Source organism: Aquarana catesbeiana, linkage group LG02 (assembly GCF_042186555.1).
Source record: "Aquarana catesbeiana isolate 2022-GZ linkage group LG02, ASM4218655v1, whole genome shotgun sequence".
NCBI classification, from domain to species: Eukaryota; Metazoa; Chordata; class Amphibia; order Anura; family Ranidae; genus Aquarana; species Aquarana catesbeiana.
Genome location: NC_133325.1, coordinates 456,986,255 through 456,999,064, shown reverse-complemented (window position 1 = coordinate 456,999,064; position 12,810 = coordinate 456,986,255). Strand labels below are relative to the sequence as shown.

The window sequence follows — 12,810 nt, the reverse complement described above, 5'->3', positions numbered from 1 at the left end:
AGTCATTGCCTGCAAGACTGTGTAGGGTGACCCTTGTTATAGTTTCTTACTGCAGCAGCTTCCTCAACAGTCTCCTTGTGCTTGTCATCAGGTCTTCAATCTCTCCCTCATATGTGGAAGAAGTGAAGAGGCTTGAACATATCATTTCGTGCTAAACAACATACACCTACCCTTAATATCCAAGTCTTAACAGAGTCAAACTGATACCAAGGCTAGCATGACAACATCACATTGTAAAACTGGCTTAGCTCCCAAAAATCCAAGCTATAGAATGCTGCATAGGATTACTCTACTAGAAGTGTTTTATATGGGAAAGAACCTCTGAGCAGAACTAAGTTACACTTATGATATATTTTCATGTATATTGACTTTTATAAGGAAGACAAACTCAAGTGCAAACAAAAACCTGAGTATAGGAGCCCCAAGTTGTATGTATTCCAGTTATACTTTTATGAACACCAGAAGAAAAGGAGACCTCTACCATGTAGAAATACCCCCTAAATGGGATGAAAGACCACCAACTCTGATGTAAAAATAAATATCTTTAATAATGAGACGTAAATCTATACAAATGGGTAAAAAGACGTATGACGTCTACACAATGCATATATACATTAACCGCTTGCCGCCCGCCTGCTGTCATATGACGGTGAGGCGGCGCGGCTCTCGTTCTGGGAGGGCGTCATATGACGCCCTCGCTTTCCCTACACACCAGGGGGCGCGCGCACGCACCTGCCGTGTCACTGGGCACCCGATGCGCGTGCCCGCGATGTCCGCCGGGCACACGCGATTGCCCGGTAACACGGCAGGACGTGGATCTGTGTGTGTAAACACACAAATCCACGTCCTGTTAGAGAGGAGAGATGACCGATCTGTGTTCTCAGTACAGAGCAACACCGATCGGTCTCTTCCCCTTGTGAGTGCCCTCCCCCTTCAGTTAGAAACATTCCCTAGGAACACACTTAACCCCTCGATCACCCCCTAGTGTTAACCCCTTCCCTGCTAGTCACATTTATACAGTAATCAGTGCATTTTTATAGCACGGATCGCTATATAAATGTGAATGGTCCCAAAAATGTGTCAAAAGCGTCCGATGTGTCCACCACAATATCGCAGTCACAATAAAAATCGCAGATCGCCGACATGACTAGTAAAAAAAAAAAAAAAATGCTATAAATCTATCCCCTATTTTGTAGACGCTATAACTTTTGCGCAAACCAATCAATATACACTTATTGCGATTTTTTTACCATAAATATGTAGAAATATAAGTATCGGCCTAAACTGAGGAAAAAATTTGTTTAAAAAAAAAAAATGGATATTTATTATAAAAAAAAGTAAAAAATATTGTGTTTTTTTTCAAACTTGTCCCTCTTCTTTTGTTTATAGCGCAAAAAATAAAAAACGCAGAGGTGATCAAATACCACCAAAATAATGCTCTATTTGTGGGGAAAAAAATAATAAAAATGTCATTTGGGTACAGTGTTGTATGACTGCGCAATTGTCATTCAAAGTGTGACAGCGCTGAAAGCTGAAAAATGGCTTGGGCAGGAAGGGGGGTTAAAATGCACTGTATTGAGGTGGTTAAACAAAAAACCAAAACACAGAAAAAAATATTAAACAAAATGACATCAATACTCTCCAATGGGTAGTGTACCCTGATACCCTGTATACTTTTATGAACACCAGGGCTGTGGATAATAGTCTTTCCATGCATAAATATTGTTTCATCTCTATCAGCAAAGAGCTCATATGTACATATGACCATGCACAGTAGACAAACTAAAAATACATACAAGTTCAATCAGGGTTCATACCAACCTGATCTACGGCCCAAAATATTAGGAGGCTCTTTTTGAATCTACAGCTTCCTGTAGATAACCCCGGCAATAGAGCAATATTTTCGTTAGACGCAGCTAAGGCCTTCGACAGTGTCGAGTGGCCTTACCTGTGGAAGGTGCTCGAACATATGGGGCTGGGGGCAACCTTTATTAAATGGGTTCAACTGTTATACGCTGCACCATCGGCTAGGATTAGAATTAATGGAGAGCTGTCGGGACCTTTTTCATCGTTTCAGGGCACTAGGCAGGGGTGCCCTTTGTCGCCCCTGCTGTTTGCCTTGGCCCTGGAACCTCTGGCAGCAAAGATAAGGGGGGATCCAAACATAATAGGATTCAAACAAATTACAAGCACAGATGTAGTATCAATGTATGCAGACGATACCCTATTGTACCTGGGAGATACACAGGGTACATTAAAGAACGTCAGGTCCCTTATCAAAGAATTTGGAAACCTGTCAGGCTTTTCCATTAACTGGAATAAGTCGGTGTTGATGCCGGTAGACTCCATAACAGAACCATTACCACAGGGAGCAGAGATGATACAAATAGTACCCTCTTTTCGCTACTTAGGTATACAGATATCCCCAAACCCATCCCAATACATAGATCTCAATTTAGTTCCTCTACTTTACAAATTCCGTGAAAAATGCACATCCTTGTGTAAATTACCGCTTTCAGTAGTAGGAAGAATTAATTTGATAAAAATGGTTTGGGTACCGCAGTTATTATATATATTTAACAACTCCCCGGTATGGGTCCCTCGAAAGTGGTTTGACAGGATAGACTCCCAATTTAGGGAACTGATTTGGAGCAAAAAGACAGCAAGGATTAGATTAACGACATTACAGTATAGAAAAGATGAGGGAGGTTTGGCAGTTCCTCACTCTAAGGCCTATTACCTAGCATCCCAGCTCCAACAGCTGGGGGGCTGGGGAGTGACAGATCTAGCGGACCCTATCCGCAGACTGTTAGCCACGCAGGATGAGAGTGTGACGGGGTGTATGGAGGCGGGATACATGCATCTTGATCCTGAGGCCCCTACGGTGAGAATGCTAAAAACATTATGGGCATACACAAAAAAAAATGGTGGGGATCAGAGGATTCATAAGCCACACGCCAATATGGCGTAACACTAATTATAAAGAAATACTAAAATTAAAAGGATTTAGAAACTGGGAACTGTTAGGAATCCGATACCTGTCTCAACTATATAATGGACCAAATCTCAAGTCCTTTATGGAAATTCAAGCGGAATTTAATATTTCACGCACCAACTTTTTCAAATATTTGCAGTTACACCATGCGATACAAACACAATCGCAACGTACTCCATTACAATTGACTGACCACACATTGATACAGGGGATCTTCTTGGAAGACAATAAGAGGGGAATGATTTCCAGAGCATATAACATACTCCTCAGTGCCATACAAGACCCTTCCGGCCTTCCCTGTTGGCAAGGCTGGGAGGAGGATATAGGGAACATAGACGGGGAAACATGGAATTTGTGCCTATCATCTGCTCCTTTAGTCTCGGTCTCCGCATCCCAAAAGCTATTGCATCTATACCTGTTGCACAGGGTATACAGGATCCCGGTCAGGCTGCACAAATGGGGGATCAGAGACACCTCACTCTGTCCGAAATGTGAAGGTGCCCACGGGGACCTAATCCACATGATATGGAGATGCCCCAAACTTTTCCGCTACTGGAAGGAAGTTTTAGATGTAATATCACAGGTCTACATGATCAATATTCCACGAGAACCAGTGGTATGTCTATTGGGAGCACTGGAGGAGGAGGCTTTAACCCCTTCGGCCCATACGGCGGTCCTACGACTGTTATATGTTGCACGTAAACTAATCGCTCAACTATGGATCACTCCCAGAGTGCCTACTAGAAAACAATGGGTGGATCAGGTCAACAAATTACTAATCAGGGAGAAACTAACTTACCAACACAGAAATGTTCCACGTAAGTTCTATTCATTATGGCAGGCTTGGCTAGATGTCCCGGGTCTGGCACCACATCAGCTGATTAAAGACAGGCTACTGCAAATGTAAGACACTAACTGCACCTGAACTGTGGTCGTCAAATACCTGACAAAACGTATAATTCCAAGGGACGTAGAAAACAATGGTGGGTTGAGGCAACTTTCGTGTTTTGATACCACATACCCTTAAGGTACTGAGGAAGTTTAAGTAAACGTTTATTTTTATTTATTTTTATTTTTGCTTCTACCTCATATATATATATATATATATATATATATATATATATATATATATATATAAATATATTTAAATTTTATTAAAATGACACTGTACTAATAAAATGCATTTCTAAAGTCATGGATATCCTGTAACATCTGATAGTGTATCGTTAAAAGATGTATGTTCCATATTGCTATCTTATTGTAGTACATCGACTGTCATATATTATGTACCGTGAAAGTCAAAAAATAAAATTTTTTTCTGATTGAAAAAAAAAAAAATATATACAAGTGCCTACCAGTTACTACTAGATTCAGATCAATTGCTCACTCATTGTATGTACAGGACATTAGCACATATACACTTATTCTGTTCAAATCTTGTAAGATCTGTCTCCATTTACTAGCCAAGTAAGACTAAAGCCTGGTACACACTATTATTTTTTTTCTGTTTAACCCAGACAGAGCCGCTGTACTAACGATCTAACGATGACATTAGTACAGCGGTCTCCCCTTGCTGAGCTGTTGTGTTTTGACAGAGGGACGCCCCCCCGCCAGAACACTCCAATCAGCACTCTCCCCCATTGTCTGGGAAAAATATTTAAATTTTTAATGGGAAAATTAGATTATTACCTCTAGAACGGCATCTTCTGGAAGATCAGTACAGTGAACTGCATTTTTCACTTTATTCTTCCCAAAATGAGCACGAATGGTCTTTGGTCGTAAATGACGGGCTATTTCCTTCAAAATAAAAAATGTGTAAGTACAGAAATAGTATGCATATTTATTTACATAGCCAGCACATTTAAATATATTTACCTTACATATACAGAGCTGATAACATTACACAGTTTTTTATAGTGTACACAAAACCATCACCATTAGTCCTTGCTACTGAAATTTACCATCCCATGCCAAACCACATTCTCACAAGCATAATGTATGCACACTCTACAGCCGACCTTATATACTGTATAATCAAACAGTATTCTTTTGAGGTGTGGGAGAAAATTAGAGCACCGGAGGAAACATGCCCTAACACAGTTGCAACATACAAATTCCATGCAGAGAGTGAGCCTTGTACAAATTCCCCTTAAATGTTTTAATGTCAAAAATGTCAAAATAGAATAATTTATTTATTCATAATAGTAATATTAATAATAATAGTTAAAATACATAGCAAACTGCATTGAAAAGCATCAAACAGGCTGCAGGTGACCTTGTCTCTCTATTCAGCTCTCTTTCCTCTTTATAACATGCTTTCTCTACCACTCCTTCTGACAGTTGTTTCCTCTCTCCTTGAACTATCTTTCCTTCACCCCTCTTCTCCACCCCACAGCTTATATACTGTATATCACCCTTCCTTCTGTCCTCTAATTATTACTGCACTCACCAACTCCTGCTACATCCATATGCTAAGAAAACCTCCAATATGCTGGAGCATGTCCTTTCATATAAATCACACTCCCATATTACCTCTCTCGTCCTTCTGCTTCTCTTAACCTCTGGTGATACATCCCCAAACCCTGGGCCTCCAACATTTAACTATACCAAACACTCCCATCACTCCATACCCACTGGCAGCAACCACAAGTCACACAATTTAGTTTCCATTCCTCTTCTCCCCAAAACCAGCATCCCTTTTTCTTGCATCCTCTGTAATGTTTGCTCTGTCTGTAACAAACTCACCTCCCTCTACAACCTTTTATCAGCAACTCCTTTAACCTACTTGCCATTACTGAAACCTGGCTTCATAAATCTGACACTGCTTCTCCTGCTTCCCTCTCCCATGGTGGCCTTCTGTGGACTCACTCACCCAGACTCAGTGGACAGAAGAGAGGTGGAGTGGGAATCCTCGTAGCCCCACACAGCACCTATCAGGTACTTCACCTACCTCCCTCTCTGACACTCTTCTCATTTGAGGCACATTGCATTAGTCTATTTTTCTCATGTTTCTCCAGTGGTGGCTAGCGCTCTAATTTTTTTTATTAAAGGGGGGGGGGTGCAAGCTGAAAAATTAAATGGTTAGCAATGCAGGACTGTAAATGGCCATTTATCAGGTGATAATGTATCATTATTACTAGATAAACTGTGCCCATCATATGCAGCTTCACTGTGCCCATCACAGTAGGTCAATCACATCCACATTTCAAGTAAAAGAAAATAAAACCACTTAACATACGGTGTCCTCATCAGTGTCCCTGTCAGAGTCCCCTCTTACAGCAGGTGCCCCCCTTTACATCAGGTGTCCTAATCAGAGTCACCCTTTACAAGTGGTGTCCCCATCAGAGTCCACCCTTTACATTAGGCATCCCCATCAGAGTCCCCCTTTACATCAGGCATCCCCATCAGAATCCCCCTTGACATCAGGTGTCCCCATCATCAGAGTCCCCCTTTACATCAGGCATCCCCATCTTTAGAGTCCCTCTTCACATCAGGCATCCCCATCAGAGTCCTCCTTTACATCAGGCATCCCCATCATCAGAGTCCTCCTTTACATCAGGCATCCCCATTATCAGAGTCCCTCTTTACATCAGGCATCCCCATCAGAGTCCCCCTTTACATCAGGCATCCCCATCAGAGTCCCCCTTTACATCAGGCATCCCCACCATCAGAGTCCCCCTTTACATCAGGCATCCCCATCATCAGAATCCCCCTTTACATCAGGCACCCCCATCAGAGTCCCCCTTCACATCAGGCATCTCCATCAGAGTCCCCCTTTACATCAGGCATTCCTATCATCAGAGTCCCCCTTTACATCAGACATCCCCATCAGAGTCCTCCTTTACATCAGGCATCCCCATCAGAGTTCTCCTTTACATCAGGCATCCCAATCAGAGTTCCCCTTTACATTAGGCATCCCCATCAGAGTCCTCCTTCACAATTGATTGCAAACACGTCATGCTTCCCCTGTGTGTCCAGTGTCCCACACACACTTAAAGGGCCATTATTTGTATTTATTTTTTTCAGTGATTGCAGCACGTTGTGTTTCCCATACATCTGTGTGCGTCACTTAAAGGGCCATTATGAATTTTTTTTTTTTTTTTAATGAATAGTAGCTATGGGGGGGGGGGGGGGGGGGGTGGCGCCCCCGTGCTCCCTATGGGCGAGCCTTCACTGCGTATCTACACGATCATTCTCAGTGACGTCAACATCCCTGTTAATGCTCTAATACTCCTACAACTTCTAATCTTTTCAAGGTCAAAAGAGCATGTATCCATTGCTCTTTTGACCTGAAGCAATGGATACATGCTTCTACTTACTCTGATGCCAACACCCTTGACCTTTTATTCTCCTACCTCTGTACTCCATGCAACCTCTCCAACAATCAATTCCTTCTCTCTGATCACAACCTAATTAGTTTCATTCTCTCCCTGTCTTCCACCTCCTCTCCCACCAACAACCTAACAGTTACTCAAATAAACCTTCACCACCTCAACCCTTCCTTTTTCTACTCTGCTACTGACCAACTCTATGACAAAATCTCATCCCTGTCCTGCCCCAATCTAGCCACTTCTGTCTACAACAGTTCACTATCAACCTCCCTAGACAAGCTCACCCCCTCACTATGCACAGAATCAGACCCCAACCTCTACAACCCTGGCAAACAGATGACACCAGAAGTCTCAAAAAATGCAGCTGCACTCTTGAGTGCCTGTGGTGTAAGATTAAGTCTCAGAAAGACTTCAGCCACTATACATCTGCACTCCAAAAATACAATTCCTGCCTCCACGCTGCCAAACAGACCTGATTTATCACGCTCATTAACACCTTCTCATCCAGCCCCTGCCAAATCTTCTCTACCTTTAACTCCCTATTTCGACCTCCACTGCCTCAACTCACTTACTCACGCACTGCCGAGGAGATCGACAATCACTTAAAAAATAAGATTAATACTATTCGTAAGGAGAGCTCCTCTGTGCAGATACCTCCCCCACCTAACATTTTATGTCCACAGGTACAATCATTACTTCCCTCATTCAACCCCGCTACCATAGAAGAGGCTACTAAACTTTTTTCTAAATCCCACCTAACCACCTGCTTCCTGGACCCTGTACCCTCGCAAATACTGCAGTCACCCACTGGCTCTATCCTATACTCTCTAACTCACATTTTCAATCTCTCCCTCTCTTCTGCCATCTTCCCCAACCCTCTAAATCATGCGCTAGTCACCCCCATATTAAAAAAGCTCACTGGATCCCACCAATCTTAACAACCTACACCCTTATCTCCTTGCTCCCCTTTTCCTCAAAACTCCTTGAACGTCTGGTCTACAACCGACTGAGCGATCATCTCGCTGAGAACAACCTTCTTGATCCCCTTCAGTCTGATTTTTGCCCTCAACAATCCACAGAAACTGCTCTCCTAAAACTTACAAACAATCTACTAATGGCCTTAGCCAATGGAAGCTAAGGCCTAGTACTCCTGTACTCTGTACTCCTACTCCTGGACTTTTCTGCTATCTTTGACACGATGGACCACGCCCTCCTTCTCAAAAGACTCTACTCCTTTGGCCTTTGTGACTGCACTCTTTGCTGGTTCTCATCCTATTTATCCTACCGCACCTTCAGCTTCACTTACAATTCTTCTTCCTTTTTCTGTCGGGTTCCCCAGGGTACTGTTCTTGGACCTCTCCTATTATTGATCTGCACTTCCTACCTGAGTCAGTTAATAGCCTCCCTTGGCTTCCAATACCATTTCTACCTGATGACACCCAAATCTATCTCTCTACCCCTCAACTCACTCCATCAGTATCCATACACATCACTAATTTACTAATAGACTTATCAGACTGGATGTCACACCACTTCCTCAAACTCAATCTATCCAAAACAGAGCTTATATTTCCTCCCCCCACATGCCTATTCCTTTGACTTCTCTGTCGAGATCAACAGCTCAACTATTAAACCGTCCCTGCATGCCAAGGTGCTAGCAGTAATCCTGGACCCTGAACTGTTCTTTCGGCCCACATCCAATCAATGTCCAAAGCTTGCCACCTCAACCTCCGCAACATCTCCAAAATACGCCCCTTCCTAACCAACAATGCTGCAAATCTCCTTGTTCACTCCCTGGTCATCTCTCGCCTCGACGACTGCAACTTCCTCCTTATTGGCTTACCTTTACACAGGCTATGTCCTATTCAGTCCATCATGAATGCTGCTGCCAGACTCATACACCTTACCAACCGCTCAGTGTCTGCTCCCCCAGTCTGCCAATCCCTCCATTTATTGACTGTTGCTCACCTCCAGGACTTCTCTCATCCTCTGGAATCCCCTACCCCAATCTGTTACTTTGTCCAATTTAGACGGTCACTGAAAACCCTTCTCTTCTGAGGAGCCTATTCGGCTTCCACCTAACAACTGTACTTTTTTTTCTCCATCAGCTCATCCCCCACAGTTATTACCTTTTGTATTGCTCGACCCTCCCTCTTAGATTGTAAGCTCAAACGAGCAGGGCCCTCTGATTCCTACTGTATTAAATTGCATTGTAATTAAATTGTATTGTAATTGTACCATCCACCCTTATGTTGTAAAGTGCTGTGTAAACTGTTGGTGCTATATAAATCCTGTATAATAATAATAATTAAATCTGTAAATTAAACAATACAATGTTTGGGCTAATTGAAAATCATTGTTAACTTGGAAAAAACATTGGTCCCCAAATATTCCCATCTTTATCTTTCCTCTTCTCAGGTTCACTCAAGGACTTTAAAACAGTAACTGTGATTATTTTACACTAGAGTTTGAGCGTTATACCCGCAGCTCTTCATTACAGACAATATGCATGTGCCATTCTGTGACATTTAGCCTTTCTGGTATAAGGGATACTTTCCCTGCTTTCCCACCTGCAGGCTATTGGAAACATAGAGAAGTAGGGCCAAAGCTTTTTTGACCCTACTTCTCCTATGGATTACAGGAGTACAGTTCATTCTGCTTTCCTGTGACCCATTTTCAGCCCTCAGTGGGCTAAAGCTCACTGTCGGCTGATGTCACTCAGCTTGTCCAGGCTGAGGAAAGATCCCAACTTTACAGTCGGGATCCAACCAGATGCCTGGACCTTCCCAGCCCAGCACTCCAGTGAGCGAGCCGCTGACTGACAGTAATGGCTTTCTGCTCAGAGCGGAGGGAAGAACTAAGCAATCAGCGGTGTTTGATCGCTTAGTGCCGGGGGATGGGGGCAGATGCAGCATTGCATCAATGCTGCATCTATCTAGGTGAGTATAAAGATTTTATCATTTTTATACCCAACACTTCTCTTTTAACAACTTTTCAGAACGAGGGTGATTGTATCTGTTAGGATAGGGTATCTGTTAAGATAGGGTATCTTCAAGCGTGGACTTGTATTGTCATTGAATGTAGGAAATTTTCACTGTTTTCCATCCAATCGTTGTATTTTATTTGCATTGTATTGCACCATTATCATTTTCCCTAATAAAAATTTTGGCAAAAAAAAAAGTCAGCCCCTGTTTTAAACACATCTGTGTAGCAGCATGGCACCATCTTCGGTCACTGGCGATCTGCAGTGGGGTTTCTGGGCACAATTTTTTTGTTTTGAACAGAACACCAAAGCATTAGTCTCTGACAACATTTTATTGCTATATCCCTATTGGGACATTTCTCTTACTTCCTGTCTGATAGGTGTCAGACAGAACAGGAAACATGAGTGGCCTACTCAGGGCCTGACCAAAACTCTGTTGGGTCAGTTGGTGAAAGACAAACTATTTATCATTTATATGGCCTAGCATGCTGTTGACCATATTCAATGAAAGTGGTTACCATCCGTAGGAGTTTACAAGGTTTTCAAAGCCAACAAGCTATGACATTTGAAGACAGAAGCTCCTTCAAACAGATAATTCTTTATAAAAAAAATTCTTTATGTATGTTCAGGCTTAGCTCACTAAAGTTGTGCAATTGTTACACATTCCCATTTTTGTGAGAAAAGACAGACACTCTTTCTAGCTCCCTCATTTACATTCAGCCTTTTGTTGTGAACCATCTGTATCATGTTAAGCTTCAATCTACATTACGGAGAGAAAAAAAAAAAAAGGAGGCCTGTATTCTCATCCGAAACATTTCACTTGACAATTATATATAAGTGTACCAGGACACAAACGGTGCACAGAAGAATCAGTGGGAGTGGCACTTTCCGCTTCAATGTTGTAAGATCTATTAAGAAATAAAGTATGCAAACAAGCCCTAAAGGAAATTGTTTGTCTGTTCACAAGGTCTTAAGACGCCCAGCATTGCAAGTCTCCTTCCAATCATAATGTCCTGGACTTTATGTTCTGGGAAATGTCATGTTCAGGACAGGCCTCGGTAGCTGATACTCACAGTTCAGTACTGGACAAGCTAATAAATTCACCGAACAATGCTACAGTGGCTCCCAGGCCTACTGAAGAAGGCTGCCACAAAAAGAATAACTGAAGGTCCCTTTTTCTCTACAAAATTACTGTATTTGTAAAACATATGAGCTTCTTTAACATATTCAGGCATACCAAAAACTATGTACACATAATACAGGCCAACGCACATTTTGGTGCCTCAAATGTTAGACCTGTTCCTGGGTATATCTGACCTGCTGATTCCAAAAGCTTTTCCCTATCAGCTCTAGTTTTTGAGATACAGCATAAATGCTATATACCACTCCTCACTCTGGTCGGCTTTCAAAAATCAGGATATAAATATAGCAAAATACGTTTAGATGATTCAGGCAGCACCGTTGTGATGTAGCCATAACCTCTACGGTGCTCGATCTGCAAAAGTGAAACAATATGAGTGGCAATATACCCACACCTCATATACGATCATAACTAGAATACAGTTAATAACTCATACTTTAGAATCCAATGTTTCCAATGTAAAATTACAGTTGGCGTGAACACTCTCACTATATCTGCTAACTTGTATGCAATAACACAAACTAGGTAACAGAAGAACAAGTTTACATGCAAGATCTTTTCAAAAACTGACTAAAAAATTAAATAAATTCAGCCATATCTAAGAAACTAGAGCTGATGCAGTCTAGTCAATGCAATTTGGCCTAAAGGGCATAGGTTACCCTTTGGTGCTTGCTAGATCGCCCTTTGTAGACCACAATAGTGGGAGTGGGAGCATTGATTTACAAAGGGGTTGTAATGACAGCAATCTCAAACAGTCAGACGTAACAGGTCGGAACTATAAACAATTGGTCCTGATGTGCAGCAGATATTCAGTCTCCAACTGTTTGATCATCTCCCCTAGTATGTGCAGTCTTTGACCCTTTCAAGCTTTTAAGGGGCCACAGTGGAGGCCCCCTACACCTTATATATTGACAACCACTGCTGTAGATTGTTGAATATAATCAAGACAGTATTTACACGGCCTGGGTCTGTGATGACAGGGGGAAAAAGGCAGACAAAACCGTTTATACATATATAGAGATTATATTATAGTTTAAAGGCCTACAGTGCCTTGAAAGTATTCATACCCCTTGCAATTTTCCACATTTTGTCATGTTACAACCAAAAATGTAAATGTATTTTATTGGGATTTTGTGTGATAGACCAACACAAAGTTGTTGCTGATGGGACTGTGACGTCATAGGGGCGGGGTGACCGGGTGACATCACCCTTTGACCATGCCCCATGCCTATATAAGTCGTTGCGCACCGTGTATACGACATTACAGCGGGAGAGAGCGTTGTGTCAACATCGGAAGAGAAGAGGGGAGAAGACGATGGAGAAGACCGGGCCACCACTGGCAAAAGAGCGGCAAAAAAGC

At 42.3% G+C, this 12,810-nt stretch overlaps 1 protein-coding gene across 1 annotated transcript in view; it reads right to left on the bottom strand.

The window, feature by feature from the left end:
- Positions 1-12,810, bottom strand: part of NME7 (NME/NM23 family member 7) — a 251,231-nt gene that overhangs the window by 23,887 nt on the left and 214,534 nt on the right. The window contains exon 11 of the mRNA XM_073615633.1: positions 4,685-4,792. Within this exon, the coding sequence (XP_073471734.1) occupies positions 4,685-4,792 (108 nt within the window). The remainder of the gene's footprint in view (positions 1-4,684; positions 4,793-12,810) is intronic.